Below are 18,142 nucleotides of genomic sequence, written 5' to 3'. Positions count from 1 at the left end.
GATGTAGCCGATTCTTTCCCAATTATTAGCAACAAAACTGTGAAAGCAAACATACTATTTATTTGTGAAATGTGGAAATGAGGGTTGCATTCCAGGGGAGCTTTCAAAATAGGTACAAGGAGAAGGTTTGAGCACAAGGTTAATGTTTAGTCAAGGTCAGGGCAGAAGAGGCCTAGCCTCTCCCTTGGCTTGGACATGGTAGTCTGCCAGAAATGTGATTTGGGGTGGGGAAGAGAAAGGTACATGCAGAGACTGCTGTAGTGGGTTCTTGTAGTGGGTGCTAGGATTGATATTCATTTAGTGTAAATTTTCAAGGAAGAATTCATAGCCAAGAAGTAGGATGGGGACTGTGAATGGAAAACTATTCACAGGAATCTTCTGTAGGAAATGGAAATTCTTACTGAATAAAGATAATAGGACAGGACGTTGCCCAAGTCAGTCCAAGGTGATTAGACTGAGTGTGGGCAAGGATGATGATGCAGAATGGATATCGACAGTGCTCAGCTATGCAGGGTGTTTCAGATGACTGGGCATGAAGTTTGCAAAACTTGGGCCAGGAAGACACGAAGTGAGACATGCTAAGTTCAGGCCCAGTCTCAAAGAGCTAAGTTGAACCTTTACCGAAATTGGTCATTGTGAGGACCTCTTTCAGCACTGAGAATTCTGGGTATCTGAAGTCAGCCTCCTCCCCTCTATGGGCTCAGGATAGGAGACAGTGAAAGCATGCTGTCCAATGACAGTGGAGGAAAACTTGCTCTAGGGAGTCTGATCCCTGCAGGAGGTGTAAGAGAGAGCAGGAGGTATAAGGGAGGGCAAGAAGGTGTGGGGCAGGGTACCTCAAGAAGGGACAGAGAAAGCTGGAAATGTAAAGGACTAGGGTGAAGAAGGGGTTGCACCCTGGATGGATTGAAGGAAGGCAATCCTTGGAAAGGACACAAGGCAGGCAGAGGGAAATGGTAAGAGTCAGAAACACAATGCCAGGGATTCTGCAGAACTGAGAGCTGGCGCCACACTACTACCACAAGGCTGTCTTGTCCTTGTAGGAGAGGTTAGGCACTTGTCTACCAAATAGAGGCATGAGAAACAACCTTAACAGTTAAGTGACAAGGCGCTTAGTACAATAGTTCAAATCATAGGCGTGGGTAGCAGTTGATGATCTTCTTTAGGACAATTTGGCTGAAGCCACCCAAGGATGTTCCAAGCCCTAGACCAGGAGCAGAAAGGTCAGGCAGAACAACTGCCTGGCATGGGTCCTGCATATTCGTAGGTCTTGTGTCCTTGGACACCGCACCCAGGCCTGTCTGGATATCCATCCAATGCAGAATGAAATGAGCAGGCATCTAGAAGGCTGCTTGGTAAAAATAAACTAGGATTCCTACATTTTTTCCATTTGTGACTCATTTTTGCTTTTCTATTTTGACACAAAGAATTAAATCATGGGTGAATGGTTGATGATACTACAGGACTTGAGGCTTCGTCAATGTTTTTTTATTTCTTTTCTTAACATGCATAAATGTTTTGCCTGCATGTATGAACATGCAGCACATCCATGTAGTTCTGTGGAGGCCAGATGATGGCACTGAATTGCCTGGAGCTGGACTTACAGATGGTCGTAAGCCACCGTGGGCGCTGGGAACTGAACCCTGTCCCCTCCAAAACAAGTGCTCTTAACAAGTGCTGAGCCATCTCTCCAGGCCCAACATCTTAAATAAAGTGTTGATGGATATTTTAATTTTATCTGAGAATGCTGCTTTACATAAATTTGTATTAAAAAAGGCAGAAATAGGTTTATACACATTCAGAAGTATTTTTTAAACTGTTACATAAATATACTTTTATCATGTGCAAATAACATTTTAAAGCATCTAATTGAATCATGCAATTTGAATGTATATACAAAACAAAACGAAAAAAAGATTTTAAAAGTTCTTTTTAAATTTTTTTTTTTTTTTTTTTTTTTGGTTTATTGAGGTAGGGGCTCACTGGCTTAGCTAGCCTTGAACTCACAGAGATCCAACTGTTTCCTCTTCCTGAATGATGGCATTAAATGTGTGCACCATCATGTCTGGCCTTGAAATTATTTATTAAGTGTCTGGAGAGATGGCTCAGTGGTTTAAGAGCACTGGCTACTCTTGCAGAGGACCCGGACTCGATTCCTAGCATCCACATTGAGGCTACGAACCATCATTAACTACAGTTCCAGAGGAATACGAAGCTCTCTTCTGACCTCCATGGCATTGCATGACACTGGTGCACTCGCATACATGCAAGCAATACACTCATGCACATAAAAACAATAAAATATTTTTTAGAAAAATAAATTATTAAATTTTCTCTTTTATTTATTATTCTTTTCATTTTATGTGCATGAGTGCATTGCCTGCATATATGTAAGTGTATCAGTGTCATGCAATGACCAGAGAGGTCAGAAGAGGGCGTTGGATCCCTTTGAGCCATCGTTACGGACAGTTGTTAGCTGCCATGTGGCTGTTGGGAACTGTACCTGGGTCCTCTGAAAGAGCAATCACTGCTTTTAATTGCTAAGTCATCTCTCCAGTCCCTTATTAAACTTTCATACACATATACACTGTATGTTGCAAAGCTCAATTTTTTTTACTCTTTAATTTAGCATATATTACACACAATAATTGGTTTCACTATGACATTTTCATTCATATAAAATTCATCTTGTTCATATCCATTACCCAATTACCATCTCTTCTTCCTGTCCCACTAATCTTCTTCTTCCCTACTAGTCCCCCTTCCTCTACAGTCTTGTCTGTTTTGAGTGTGACTCAGTGAGTTTATGGTTACTTTCACTAGCATGGGTGGAGAATTATTTACAGGAGCATGGGCAATATTCCAGTAGCTACTTCATTGAAGAAAATGTCTGTCACTGAAGGAAATGTTTTTTGTGCCCCCAGAACCCTAGATTGCCTACATATGCTCAGGGAAGAGTGGTGCATTGCACTGAATCAATAAATTGCTTTTGGTAGGATGGTTGTATTTCACACTATTAATTCTACCAATCCATGAGCACAGGGGTTCTTTCCATCTCCTTGTGTATTCCTTAATCTCTTCAAAGTTGTAAAAATGTCAATGTAGATATATTTAATAATTTTGTTAGTTTTATTCCTACATACTTTTTGAGGCTATTGTGAATGGGAGGGTTTCCATGAACTCTTTCTGTGAACGCTTGTTAGTGGTAAATAGAAAGGCAATTTGTAAATTGATTTTGTAACTTGTCACTTTGCTGAAAGTGCTGATCATTTCTAGTTTTCTAGTGAAATTTTTAGGATCTCTTAGGTAAAATATGATATCATCTGCAAATAAGGATAATTTGATCTCTTCTTTTCCAAATAGTACCCCTTTAATTTCATGCTCTTGTCTTATTGTTCTAGCAAAAATTTCAAGCACTATATTGAAGAGGAGCAGAGACAGTGGACAGCATTTCTGATTACTGATTTTTAACGGGAATTCTTCCAGTTTTTCTCTATTTAGAATGATGTTAACTGTGGGTTAATTGTATGTAACTCTGTTGAGGTATGTTCTCACCTGTCCAGTTGCCTCTAGGACTTTTAACATGAATGCATGTTGGATTTTGTGAAAGGCCTTTCTGCTTCTGTTGAAATGACCATGTGATTTTTGTCCTTAAGTCCATTTATATGATTCTTTGCATTTATTGACTTATGTATATTGAACCATCTCTGCATCTCTGGAATAGTCGACTTGATCATGGTGGAGGATGTTTTGATGTGTGTCTGTATACAGAATCTCTGTGTCTATGCTCATTAAGAATATGGGCCTTTCATTTTCTTTCTTATTGTGTCATTATCTGACTTTGGTATTGCAGTGTTACTGGCTTCTTAGAAGGAGTTTGGGAGTTCTTGTTCTGCTCCTATCATTTTGAATACTTTAAGTAGTGTTGGGTGTAGATCTTCATTTAAGATCTAGTAAAATTCTGCTGTGAATTCTTCTGGGACTGGGCTTTTTTTCATTTGGGACGATTTGTATTACTATTTCGATTTCCTTATTTTTAGGATGTGTTTAAGCTGCTGATCTCTTTGGTTTAACTTCATTGGATCCATTGAGTTTAGAAATTCACCTATTTCTTTTAGATTTTCAAATTTAATAGAGTATAGGTTTATAAAGTATTCCCTTATAATTTTCTAGATCTTTTTGGTGTCTGTTGTAATAATTTCCATTTTGTCTTTGGTTTTGTTAAATTTGATTTTCTCTTTCTTGATTTTGATTAGCTTGGGCTAAGGGTCTGTCTATCTTGTTTATCTTTTCAAAGAACGACCTATTAGATTCTGTGGCCTCCTGTCCATTTCCCCAGTTCTATGTTGGGTTTTTGTCCAAGTTTGCATGCATCTTGTGCCTCCTGCCACAATTCATTGAGTCATTTATGTGTGCTCTTTCTGATTTTTCATTTATTTATATGTTTGTACATTTTTATTGATTTTTTGTGTATTTCATACCCATCATCTTAATTATCTTTATATCTCCTTCCTCCCCACTGGATTTCATGCATTCTGTCATTTATGTTAAGGCCTGTAGAGTCAAGTTACTGTACCCAGATGTCCCTCAGTGCTTAGAGCTACAAATTTCCCTTTTAGGACTGCATTTAGTGTGTCATGTTAAATTTTCATTTAGTTTCAGGAATAATTTATTTCTTTCTTAATTTCTTCTTTGACTCATTCATCATTTAGGAATATGTTTTTTAATCTCCATGAGTTTGTGTAGATACTACAGAGTCTTTTGCTGTTGATTTTAAGTTTTACTGCATTGTGGTCTCATAGACTACATGGAATTATTTCAGTTCTTTGGTATTTGTTGAGATTTGTTTAGTGACCCAGTATGTTGTCTACTTTAGTGAAATTTCCATGGACTGCTGAGAAGAATGTGTATTCTCTTGTGCTTCGGTGGAATATTCTGTAGATTTCTGTTAGGTCGATTTGATATATAATATCATTAAATATGGATGTTTCTCTACTTATTCTTTGGCCAGATAACCAAAAAATCAGAGAAAATGGGGTATTGCATCACCTACCATCACTGAGTTATAGTTATCTGTGTCTTGAAGTCCAATAGTTCTGATTTATTAAAATGGGTGAACCAGAGTTTGGTACATATATTTTTATTATTGCTGGGTGTTCTTGTTTGATTGTTCCCTTGATCAGAATGTAGTGACATTCTTTATCTCTTGTGATTAATTTGAACTTGAAGTCTATTTTGTTAAATATTGAGATAGCAATTCCTGCTTGTCTCTTAGTGCTATTTTCTTGGAATATTTTTCCATCCTTTCATATAAGGTAGTGTCTTATCCTTAACAGTAAGGTGAGTTTCTTGCAGAAAACAAATAGATGGGTTTTATTCTTAAACCATTCAATTAGTCTGTGCCTTTTGACTGAGGATTTAAGACCATTGATATTTAGAGTTATTATTGCAGGATGTGAATTGGTTATTATAATTTTATTTTCTGTTTGTGTTAGTCTTATTATGTGTTTCTGTACTTTATACTGTCATGTTTTTTTCTTTCTGCAACTTCTTGAGTATGGACATTCCTTTCTTCGGTCCTTCGTGTTTCTTCACGTGTTCTCTGTAGGGTTGGCTTGGTGGACATGAATTCTTTCAGCCTATTTGTATAATGGAAGAAATTTCTTTCTCCTTCAATTATGATAGGCAGTTTTGCTGGGTAAAGTATTCTGGGTTGACATCTATGATCATATTGAACTTGAAATAATTTTCTCCAGGCTCTTCTGGCTTTCATATTTTACATTGAAAAGTCAGCTGTAATGGCGGCAATGCACATAAGCCATGAAAACTCAATCAGGCAAAATCCCAGGATACAACTGGGGAAATGGGCAGCAAGCCCCAACCTTATCTGAAAAACTATTGGCAGCTGATTATTGCGGGGTGAGAGAGAGTTAATCTTTTTTTTTTTCTGTCTTTTTTGAAACAGGGTCTCCCTGTAGCCCCAGCTGTCCTGGAACTCACTATGTAGACCAGGCCATCCTTGAACTCACAGAGATCCGCCTGCCTCTGCCTCCCGAGTGTTGGGATTTAAGGTGTGTGCCACCATGCCCAGGGAGAGTTAATCGTTTGTAAGGGAGAGATTCTAGATAGGCTGACAGGGGAATGAACTGGCCCTGAGAGACATCTGAGTACAAAAGGTTGACTTGATAGACCTTAACATATATGACAAAATGCATGAAATCTCATGGAGGGACTATGGGGGATACAGATTGGGGAAGGGTGTATAAAGATGATTAAGGTGTTTTGTATGAAATGCACAAAAATTCAATGATTCTATCTATCTATCTATCATCTATCTATCTATCTATTGATCTATCTACATGAAAAAAATGTCATCTGTAATTCCTATGGATTGTACTTGTGGTTTTACTCTAGAGGTTTCAGTACCCCCTCTTTGTTCTGTACAATTAGTGTTTTTACTATGATATGCTGTGGGTAGTTCCTGTTCTGCTTCTAATTGGTGTTCTGTGTGCTTCTTGTATCTGTATAGTTATGGCTTTCTTTCATTTAAAGAAGGTTTCTTCTATAATCTTAATGAAGGTCTGGTCAATGTCATTTACCTGAGATTTTTCTCCTTCTTCTTTGGTTATGATGTATAGATTTAGTCTTTTCAGAGGACAATCTTGGATTGTCTACCTTATTTGAGATGAGGTCTCTTTTGTTCATTGCTATGTAAGTCATAACTGGCCCATGAGTTTGCACTGATTCCCCTGTCTCTGCTCCCATCTCTCTGTAGGGGCACACTGGGATTACAGAGTCTGAAATACTATGCTAGTATTTTTTATTTATTATTTTTATTCTGTGTGTATGAGTGTATTACCTGTATGTGTGTAAGTGCACCTGTGTCATGCAATGCCTTCAGAGGTCAGAAGAAGGCGTCCCATTGGATCCCCTGGAACTGGAGCTATGGATGGCTATTAGCCACCATGTGGGTGCTGGAAATTGAACCCTGGTCCTCTGCAAGAGCAGTTAGTGCTCTTAACCACTGAGCCATCTTTCCAGCCCCCTTTGTTTGTATATTTAAAAAAAAAATATTACATTTTGTGTGTGTGTGTGTGTGTGTGTGTGTCCGTCTGTCTGTTTCTGTTTCTGTGTGTATACTTTGTAGCACATGAGTAGAAGTCAGAGAACAACTTTAGTGAGTCAGTTATTCCATAATGCGGATCCAGGGGACTGAACTCAGGTCAACCGACTTGAATAAAGATATCTCTACTCACAGGGCTGTCTTTCAGATACTTTTATGTAAATTCTGAGGGCCCGAATTCAGGTCATCAGGCTTTTGGAAAAAGAACTGTACCTACTGAACCATTTACCCACCTCTGAAACCAGATACTTTTATAGGACTATGCTTTGTCATCATCCTGATCACCCACTAGTTCTGCAGCACTATATAATCTAGGCTAATAGTGTGTCCTCCAGGTTACAGAAATCCCCTATGGTGGAACAAATTGATTCCATTTAGTATTTCAGAAACTCTTAATGATGAAGTCCTTCCCAACACATAGAAACACCTTTTCTGTGGAGTTCTATCTTTTTTGTTGTTGTTGCTGTTGTTGTTGCAGTGTTAGGCTTGAAACACAGGCCTTCACTCATGCTAGGCTGGCATTCTCTACCACTGAGCTATGTCCTTAAGACCAGACTGATAACTTTCAAATTAACTGCCTAGTTGTCTATCATATGTACTTTTTAATATGCATATTAGTGTTTGAGAGTTTTTCTAATGCTGTCTCCATTGGAAGGCTTTGATCTTCCCTGCAACATGAAGAGGGCAGGATCCCATGAAGCATCAGCATTTTTGGCTGTGTTCACCCCCCAGGCAGAATATTATACATGGATTCTGACAGAGTGCATAAAAAAGTCTGGTCTATTTAGATGTTCTCATAGAGATCGTGGGGTTTCTGATGTAGTGAATCTCAACAGGAAGAATGCTTTAAACCCAGCCAGTGATCTGGTTCCTGTGCCTGGAGTGATCAAGCCAATTCTGCATTCAGTGTCATTGAACAATATATGGAGCAGAAGCCCCTACACTTTAATGTGAACATAATTCCCAGCATAGAGAATGCTGGCTCTCGAAATTGGAAATGGGGCCATGAGAAGTTCCCCAGAGTTAACACAATGTTCCTTTGGTCAGTTTGAGCTCTTTTTTTTACACTATTCTCTAGTTTCAAGTCACCTTAACATCCATTCTCAGCCCGTCTCTAAGTCCTCGCTCTGAGCCAGGGAGACTCCAGCTCAAACCCAACTTTGGGTCCATTTCTCAAACGTCTTTCCTAAAGGCAACATTCTGCTCCAAGCTGCTCATTTTGCTACACCTCCTTATGGTAATAAATGTCTGCCCGGGTGGGGTGTGTCCGCATCTTCAAGCGCACATCCCATCCCTTGAATGGCTAAACCAGCCCGACCCAGAGCTGTGAGCCAAAAGCCAATAGTCGCTGTGGAAACAGGGCGCATGCGTGCAAAGAGAGGGCATGTGCAGCCTGGGGTAACCCTGTAACCCCAAAAACCCAGATCCAGATACCTTCTCTAGAAGGTTCCAAGGTACACAGCCTCTCTGGAAGCCACTTGCGTGCCTTCTGCAGAGCTCTGGCCATGGGGTGCAATTACTTCTTTGACCTCGACTATTATGGAGTGGGCTTCTACGAGGAAGTAGTTAACAGTGAACCTGAGCAAATGTGGGCTGAGGCAGCTCGCCCATGCCGCTTGGGAGGACCTGTAAGTGCCCTGCACAAGCTGGGCCGTGACTTCCACCTGAGTCTTATGGGTGATGACAGCTACAACCGTAAAAACAGAAACAACACCCAAAAGAAAAACCGTGAGTCTCAACAGAGGAAACAGAAGGAGCCTGGGAACGTGTCTGGGGAAGTTCCTCAGCCCCTGAACAAGAGGTGCATAAAACGCCACACGTTTACGTGTGGGCAACTGCGAGAACTGGAAAGAGTTTTCCAAGAAAATCAGCATCCTGATGTGCAGAAAAGGTATGTACATGGCTTGTTCAAAAGCCACTATGTCTTTCAGGGCTTTGGGCTCCTTTACTTTCTCCTAGTCTCTGTTTTTTAGTTTTAGGTTTTTTTTTTTTTTAATTGTATTCTGGGCATTGAACCCCAAAGCCCTAGAAATGCTAGATCAGTTTTCTACTTCTGAGCCACATCCCAGTCTATTTTACTTTTATTCTTAAGACAGAGTATGAATTCCCCAGACTGGCTTTGCACTCACACTTTGCCCTGGCCAGTTCTTGAACTCCTGCCTCAGCCTCCTCAGTAACTGAGATTACCTTTTTGAGCCACGAAGTTTGGCTTCCTTTCCCTCTTGGCCCTGAAACCACAAAGTCTTCTGCGGAATTTTGGTCGGGAGAGGAAAGATGCTTTGTGAGAATCAAGGTCAAACTTCCATGCAATTTTGATGAAAAACAAACCACCAAAATGCTCACAGAAACATAAAAGCCACTGTTTCAACCAAGTCTTTAAAAAAAAAAAGGGCAGATCTCAGCAACGTGAAGAGGACAGTTTGGGGCCAGGTTTTTCCAAAGTATCTTTGTGTTGCAAAACAGACACTATGACCTTATTACACAAATGCTCTTTGCTCTCCCAAGTAGTCTTCCTAGACAACCACAATTCTACTTTTCAATCCTCTGAATCTAACTCCTTTAGCTACCTCATATGAGGGAAATTATGCAGGCTCTACTCTTTTCTAAGGACCCATAATGTCCTCAAAGCCCATCATTGTTTTCCTATGTGGCAGAATTTCTGCTTTCTCAAGGCTGAATTATATCCAAAGGCATCATTACATAACTGCCCTGGGTTTACTTTTACCACTATCTATGGAAGAATATCTGGGTGGGTTTTAGCTTCGGGCAATGTGAATTGCTCTTTGTTTCAGGGTATCAAGGTGGACAAATCCCTCTTCAAATCCAGGTTTTAAGTCTTTCGTGGTGAATAATCAAAAATGGAATTGCTGGATTCTATATTATTTCAATCTTTACTACTTTGAGCAGCCACTGACTCTCTTCCCTTGTGACTGAAAAATTCACATCACCATCAACAGGGAATCCCAGTGTTTGGGAGGTGATAACAATCACTGGGGATTGTTATACAGCCACCATAGCCTACTTGGCAAGCTCCAAACCAGTGAGACCCTGCATCACAAAAAACGGTTGGGGCTAGGGAGGTGACTCAGCAGGCAAAAGTGCTTATGGATCCATCTCTCTCTGTGTGCCTCTCTCTGTGTGTCTCTCTCTGTGTCTCTGTCTCTCAAACATGTAAGCACATGCACCAAATACAAATTCAAAAGACAAATAAAATAAACCATGATGGTGTCTCCTGAGGCATGAAACCCACGTGTCCTCCAGCATTTATACCCTCACATATGCTCACATTCACACTCACACAAACATCTACACAGACAAAAATGAACATACCGATACACAAATACAAAAATGTGTATTATCGATAGATTTTATAACTAGGGTGCTGCTATTACAGTTTGATTTACTTTGTGTTTGTGTGTGGGAATGTACCTGCTACAACAAGGGAACATGTGGAGGTCAGAGGAAATCTTGCAAGAATTGGCTCTTTCCTTCCACCACGTGGGACTCAGGGATAGAAAACAGGTCAGCAGGATTGGGAGCAAGAGCTTTTACCCTCCAGGCAATCAAAGCAGCTCCACTAGGGAGTCCTTAAGAACAACCTTTAATTTTGTGACAAGATAAGACTTCTATACAATACTCTTTGCAAGAATTAAGGAAGTGTATTTACTATTGGGAACACGGATAGAAAATTTTAAAACACTCAGAAAATATAGAGTGCATGCTTTATTTGCCCCTAGTGGCAAACACTGAACATTTCTCACTTTCTCTCAACAGGAAACAGCTCGCTGAGCTCATTGATGTCGATGAACACAAAGTGAAGGTCAGTCAACAAGTACGAGCACGTTGGCAAGGAATTCCATCTAAAAGCTGCTTTAGACTTGCATGGCCTTGTCTTACACGCCGTGAATTTGCTGTGTTTTTCCTTGCCTGCTTTATGCTATCAAGCAAGATTTGGACTTCTGTGGTCTTTGGAAGTAGAACATGGAGAAAGTAAACTACAGCTATAGTTCCTTTCCCATTATTGGAAGCAAAGTAACAGGATCTAGTAAAGAAAAACCAAAACAAAGAAACTTCTATATTCTTTGAAAAAGGAATTGGGTTTAAGTATGTCTATATGCAGCATATACAGATATCAATATGTCTGTTTACATGTCACATATGTGCATTTGTTATATAATCGATGGTCAACTTTCTGTGACAGGAGAGTCCTTTACAGATGACTTCTGTCTGGAGTCATGTTGGAACTCAGGGTTTTGAAACTGCATATGTGGTTTCCTGGGAAGCATGACAAGAGGTTTCCATTGTAATGAGCAACTAAATGTTATGCATATACACATAGCTGAAGGCATGAGTGGATAAATCTGAGGAAAAAAAAGGATAATTCACCTAAATAACACACTCCTAGTTATTAAATCCCATTTAATTTAAAAGGATGCTAAATAGTCCAAGTAGGTGGTTCTCCTAGCATCTTCCTTAGGGATTTGATAAGATGCTTCAGAAAACAATGGCTCTGAATTTAAAATTTCCAGCATTGTATCATGGGTCCAAGCCAAACCACTGACAAAAATTCCCATTAAGTGTGGAAAAAGGCAAAAACTGACAACTGAATGTTTGTTTAAAGGAAGACCCTCAATCTGTCAGGTGCTTCTCAAACAGCTGAAAAAAAGAGTGTGCTGTTATAACTTAGGTGGTATTTTTGCTTATTTTGGAGTTAGGAATGCACATCAAATTTGTTTGATGGTTTATTGTAGTGATGGGATGGAATCCAGGCTCTCCCACAATGGAGGCACATCCTCCACGTTGAGTAATACCTGCAGCTTTGTAAAGTATGTGAGCAAATGTAAACTTTATTTTGCTATGAAGGTGAGACTGTCAGTTCCATATGAAGTTACATGATGTGTTTTTCCATTATAATGTTAACTGCTAAATATGTGAAAATAACTTCATTTCTGATTTCAGTCTTGGTTCAAAAACAAGAGAGCGAAATACAAGAAAAATCAGGAAGCATTACTACACAGCAGTGAGACACCTAGTACCCAAGACCATGCCTGCGTCAAGATTAAGATGGAGCCCAACGCTGTTTCTGATCTCCAGAAGACAGTTGAGAATGGGTTCATCTTCTGTCAGCAACACCTTGGCTCGCTTTGCTGGCCATGACACTCTTAGATCTTCATGTACATCAGCAATAAAGTACAGGTTTCTCTATATAAGTGTTGCATGTACCCTCTCTTTCACGTGGAAAAAGAATATTTTTGTTCAATTTCCCATCAACAACACACCAGAACAATAGTCCAGACCTTATACAAAGTTGGCCACTTCTTTTCATCAGAGCAAGGGGACATGCTGCCTGCACAGCCTTTATGGGCAGTAGGTACCTTCATCTTCATTTTGCTGTGGGATGCTAGGTGCTTGGCACCACTTTACCTGGGACTTTGGCGGTCTGTGATGTATCTACTGTGTCTTAGCAGCCCTTCATCATGAAGAGAGTCTCACAGGAGGGCAATTTGGGCAGAACTAAGAGGCAGTGAGTCTGAACTTTGGTCTTTGTAGCAAAAACAATGAATGATAACTTTAAGAATAAACCCTTGAACACAAAACTGCACACTTATCCAGAGTTAGCTGGTGAAGAGGGGGAAAGATAGAATCAGAACTTTGTGGGATGAGGAAGAGCAAGAGAGCTACAGGACTACTTGCTGGGTTCTGGTGCCTCATAGAAAAGAAGCAGCTGAGAACGATGGTGGGGAAGATGGGTCTCTTCATTTCTTTCCTGTAGTTATGATAAAACCCTCTGACAGAAGCAATTTCAGGGAGAAAGGATTTACTTTAGCTCACAAATCCATGTTGTAGACCATCATGTCAGACAACATAAGGCATCAGTAGCTAAAAGTATCTGGTCCCAATACACCTGTAGTCAGAAGATGAACGCAGTGTATTTATACATGCTAGTGCTTAAAACCTTAACAATTCCAGTGGTTGAGAATTGCTGAAACCACCTTAGATGGCTATGACAGCGAAGATGGCCACAGCTGGGCAGTGGTGACTCTCTGTATATGACGGCATAAGGAACTTGTGAGCTCCAAGATCCAATGCAAGGAAAGTAAGGTTATGGTTGAAGCCTTTGCAAGGGACCACGAACAGACAAGGTATAAATTTATTTAAAGGTAAACAGGCTGATAGGCATGCAAATCCCAGCAGGTAACCAGGCACACACTGACACACACAGATCACACGTAAGCAGACACAGGCATCCATAGACGGGCACACAGGAAGTATGGGGTAGGCACACAGATTTAATGACAGATACATGCAGGTAGATTGTTGAAGGCAAAGGGCAAGGCTTTTGATCGTAAGGCTGTATACAAAACCTACACAAAAATGGTATTGTACAAGAAAAAGTTACATAACAGATTATATTGCTGCATACTTTTTGGGTCCCTGGACATCCAATTTCAAATGCTTTGTCTTTATTCATAACCCCCAATGTCTGTACTTGGCTGTCTTGTCCCAAGCTGGATATTCGTATCAATAAAACAGGAAATCATGTTTCTCTGTTCCCTCGAGAACTACATCCCTGATAAGAAAGACAACCTTGACAGGGTTCAGTTACTTCCTTCTTGTACCCCAAGGGAACTGTGTAAATTGTGCAGGTTCCAGGTAAGGTGGGGAAGAAGTGTGTATGAAACTTATGTGGAGACAGTTTGGTGTTTGCATTTAAAGGTCGGATCAGTGCCTTCCTCCGTGGTCTCATTTGCTCTTGCTGGCAGTAGAGTATAGCCTGGATGAGATCAGGCTTGTGCAGCTTTATGGGCAGAGAAGACCACGCAGGCTCCTTGGGAAAGTCACAGGTAACACAGTAGAACATGATCCCCCAAAGAGCAGTGAAGTTAGCAATGTCTCCCCTCATAGAGGGCTGCAGAGTAGACAGTCTGGGTCTATTTTGGATTTTATTCTCTCCAGAAGCGGGGGACAATATCTGTATGTGTGTGTATGACAGATACTGGTGTTGTGGTCAAAAGAAAAGTGTCTCCATCAGGCTATGCTGGTGTGCCCATAGTGTGGGAAGATAGGCAGAGTGCTGTCATGGAGAAAGTGGTGGGCAAAGAGCAGAGTGGTTCTGACAGGGCAAAGCTGTCAAGTCCCAGACATTGGGTAGGTGCAAGAAGAAGATTTATAGCTGGGGATCAGATCTCAGGGTACGGATTTTGCATCATTCTTTTCTGGGGCATTGAGATTGCCTAAGAGTCTTGGAGACTCTCAAGAGCTAGACTTACCACACAACAGGGGAGGCAGTCATCAAAAATATCAAAGTTGAAAGAGAGATAATAGTGTCAGTTGATTGTATCCTGCTTCCCTCGGCTCTGTGGCTAGAACTAAGCCTCATACAGCCTAGAGCAGCTTTCAACCACCAGACAACACTATGAGACCCATACCATATTTAAGCAATGAGAAAAAACATTGCAGTGTACAACTTTGAGTCTCAAGGGCATCTGAACCATTACACAGTTCTGCATAGTAAAGACATGAAATGGCTCAGCGCAGAACTAACATTGCCAATAGCATGGAGCAGCTCTTTCCAGTCTTTAGCAAAGCACAATACTGCTCAAATCTCATTTGAGTGAGGGTGATACCCTGTGATCCATTTCTTGAACTGCCAGGAGTATCTCTAACCTTCCTGAAGCACTTATACTGGGGGAATATGGGAGCTTAGCAGGCTCTAAGTTCTAACTCTGTTCAAGTGTGGAGGAAGAGGCTTCTTATATAAGAATGCTATCTAAATTCTCTCCCTTCCCAAGTACTTGCTACTGGGAATCCACAATTAGACCGAGAGGTACTTTGAAAACATAGCAAACTTAGAGAACTCCTGTAAGGGCACTGTCCTCCTGCCTTTACGGTGGCTTGCATATTTCAGAAAAATCCCATTTCTGGAGATGTGTACTAAGGCAGACATGTCAGCTGAGTATCCCCATGGAGACTCATGTTCTGCACCCCTACAAGCACAGCAATGTGCCCCTCTAGCAAGCATGCAGTGCTCACTACAGCCTTGCACTTCTGCCTCTGGTGCAATTCACAGGCTCAATTCACAGGAAGCAGCATAGAACAGCAGACAACAAACCACACCCTAATTCAATTCATTGTAACCAGTGTGAGGAGACAGGAGAGCACTTGTGCACTTCTGGGTTCACAGGGCTAGCTGTACCTTTTTAACCCTGGGAGGCCTCAGCTCACCATCGGCAAAGCTCACAGGTCCATCCACAGCAGTAGGGTCCGGAGTTTCCCAAGGCTGCAGCCACCATACCACCTTCCTATGAGGACCTGAATGACACGGTCATCATCTGGAAGGGACCAGTGCTTTAGTGATGTCCAGGAAGTGAAAGGTGCCTGGAAGAGGCAAAGAGATAAAGCTGCCCATTGCCTGCTCGGTCTACATCTCTTCACCATGCTTTCCCAAGCACTGGGGTCCTGAGATCCTGAAACACCCTTTGTGTTCCCTCCTTTCCACTAATGTGAGCACAAATGTGATCCTGCAGGCTCTGGAGGAGGAATAAAGAAAAAGAAGGTGAATGTGTAATCCTGCTAAGGGTACAGGAGTATCACTACATGGTACAGGCAGAGTAGGGGGGTGAAGGGACAGCCTGAGGTCTGAGGTGTGGTTTGTAAATTGCTGGAAGTGATACTGCTTCTCTTTAAAATGTTGTTAAATCTCTTCTTAATGAATTGAGTCTTGATTAACTTGTAAAAGTTTAAATCCATGGGAATATTTCAATAACTTAATTAATTAATTAATTAATAAAATTTTCAATTGAGGAAAAGGATGAGAAGCCTGAGGTGTGGTTTGTAAATTGCTGGAAGTGATACTGCTTCTCTTTAAAATGTTGTTAAATCTCTTCTTAATGAATTGAGTCTTGATTAACTTGTAAAAGTTTAAATCCATGGGAATATTATTTGTATCAATAACTTAATTGTTTGGCTTCTTTTTAAATTTGTCTGTAAAAAATCTGCTTAAAGAGGCTTCAAGAGAGATGTCACAGAACACTGTTACTGTCTGTGCATGCTGGAATGGCTACAGAGAAAATATTTAAAAGTGAACATCATACATACTTTGTGTATTTCACTTTATTGCCAATGGTAAATACTGAACACTTGTAAAGTTTGCCCTCAAGAAGGATCATGCAAGGGGGTTGCATGTAACATCAGCCAGAATTCAGTTCAGTGATCTGAAAAAAGAAATTTGAATGCAGGTATTCTAGAACTTGATTTGGACAAGTTTGTGTTTAAACATGAATTGATGGGATATGGAAAGATGTTGAAGCAAGTTCAGCTTCCTTTGGATCATCCATGCCCTTTTGTGTAACCCCTCACCCATACTCCTGTGACATCCAGAAACTCATTGGTTAAGCCAGTTGGAATTAAGTTGAATCCTTGCTTGGTCTGTCTCTGGTTCTCCATCTGGGTCGCGTCAGCATTCCTTTATGTCAGGAATAGCCACACAACAGCTGATGGAAGTTAGCGTTTGTCTGAAGATGGTCAAGAGGCTCAGAAAGGGCAATGGGAAGGGGATAAATTACAGCATGGTACACTGACTCATAAGAAAATGCTTTAATGGAGCCTATTGCTTGTATAAGGCTCAGGAAGAAGGTGGACAGCCCCTGCATCCTTTAGCATCCTTCTTTTGGAGGAAGGCTCATGTTACACTGGGGTTCAGGGTTGCAATAATGGGCGCCAAGGCACTGGGACTGGAATGGCTGAGCCAAAGGCTGAGGGAAATTTGGGGTAGAATCACAGCAGACGTAATGCGGTCGCACCCTCAGTACTGGTGGCCAGAAGCTTTGGGGAACAGTCTTGCACCACAGGGAAATGGACTGTATTTGTTACAAGAGACAGCCCGGGGGCAGGTGTCTAGAAATGCTGAGATGCAGGTCCTTGTTGCAGGATCCTGGGAATGGGGTAATTTTGTCGTTGGCCCAAGTATCCCTCTGCCTTGTGTGTGTATCAGGTGGTGGCACTAGACTTTCTGGCAGCAGATGTAACTCCCTGAGAACTTACTTCTATGTGCAACAGACTCTGCCCTTAGCTATAGTTTTCTCAGGTCGGAATGTGGCCCAGGGCTTGACTGGGGGGCATCCTGTTCTGTTTTCCTCCATCCTCCTGTTTTTCCCCTAGTTTTCTGGTAATTTTCCTGGGCCAACTATTTTTTATTGATGGATAAAAATAAATCTGTACTTTCTAATCTCTAATGGCTCCAAATGACAGAAGTAGAAACGGGAGAGGGAAGCCTTTCAGTAAGAACGTCCAAAGTGGAGATTATGCAGGCTGGACAGAAGTGATAACCTTGAAGTTGCTGATTGGGAGGCATGGGAAGTACTTTGGTGGAAATGTTAAAATGTCTTCCATTTCACCTTCTAAACGTGGGCACACAGTTTTCCATTCTTTCAGAAAAATATACAGGAATTACCTGCGGAAATCAGTATACATTTTTGAGGCAAGTAGTAACGTAATTATCATAAAGATAATGATGGGAAGGTGGAAAATACTTTTAAAGTCAACCGAAATGTGAAACTTGGCAGTACTATTGACTGTGAGCTGCAGTTCTTCAAGAGATGAATAGAATGAGGGAAAGTTTGTCATTTGGATGGGAACTCATACCAATTTCTAATGAGGAAGTTTTCAATGAAAACTGTATCACAACTATTTGATTCCAAAAGTACCTTTTTTTTAAAAAAAAGTCTAATTCAAAGCCCTTTTTAGTTTTGCTACAGATGTGCACAGGACCTAGGCCTGTTTAATCCTATTTGTAACCTGTGACCTTACTTCTATGTATAATTTGGTACCTGATCAACATAATTTGTGACACTGTGCTTCATAAAATTCTTTGCATTTGAATCAGGTTATCCTTCTCATATCTCAGTTGTGAACAAGTTCATCAAGTTCATTAAATCTTGCCCATGATGATGTTGTTTCCCATATGAGACACTTCCCATATGTTCTGCTTTTCCAGTGTGTGTATATGTGTGTGTGTGT

The 18,142-nt window shown here is 40.8% G+C and overlaps 1 protein-coding gene across 1 annotated transcript; it reads left to right on the top strand.

Moving 5' to 3' along the window:
• Positions 1 to 8,628: 8,628 nt before the first annotated feature.
• On the top strand, positions 8,629 to 12,280 carry LOC103743412 (rhox homeobox family member 1-like). The gene is made up of 3 exons (XM_008844672.1): positions 8,629 to 9,014; positions 10,898 to 10,943; positions 12,083 to 12,280. The coding sequence occupies exons 1-3, from the start codon at positions 8,629 to 8,631 to the stop codon at positions 12,278 to 12,280; spliced, it is 630 nt and encodes a 209-aa protein (XP_008842894.1).
• The last annotated feature ends 5,862 nt before the right edge of the window (positions 12,281 to 18,142 follow it).

Source organism: Nannospalax galili, unplaced genomic scaffold (assembly GCF_000622305.1).
Source record: "Nannospalax galili isolate Female #2095 unplaced genomic scaffold, S.galili_v1.0 scaffold2282, whole genome shotgun sequence".
Taxonomy (NCBI): domain Eukaryota; kingdom Metazoa; phylum Chordata; class Mammalia; order Rodentia; family Spalacidae; genus Nannospalax; species Nannospalax galili.
Note: the sequence above shows the minus strand (reverse complement) of the source record. Positions and strands in the feature narration are given on the sequence as shown.

Bases quoted from the DNA above. Each gene is read 5' to 3' on its own strand.
- LOC103743412 (XM_008844672.1), top strand. From the start codon at position 8,629: ATGGGGTGCAATTACTTCTTTGACCTCGACTATTATGGAGTGGGCTTC. The intron at 9,015-10,897 runs GTATGTACATGG...TTCTCTCAACAG, and splicing joins CATCCTGATGTGCAGAAAAG to GAAACAGCTCGCTGAGCTCA. The intron at 10,944-12,082 runs GTCAGTCAACAA...TTCTGATTTCAG, and splicing joins TCGATGAACACAAAGTGAAG to TCTTGGTTCAAAAACAAGAG.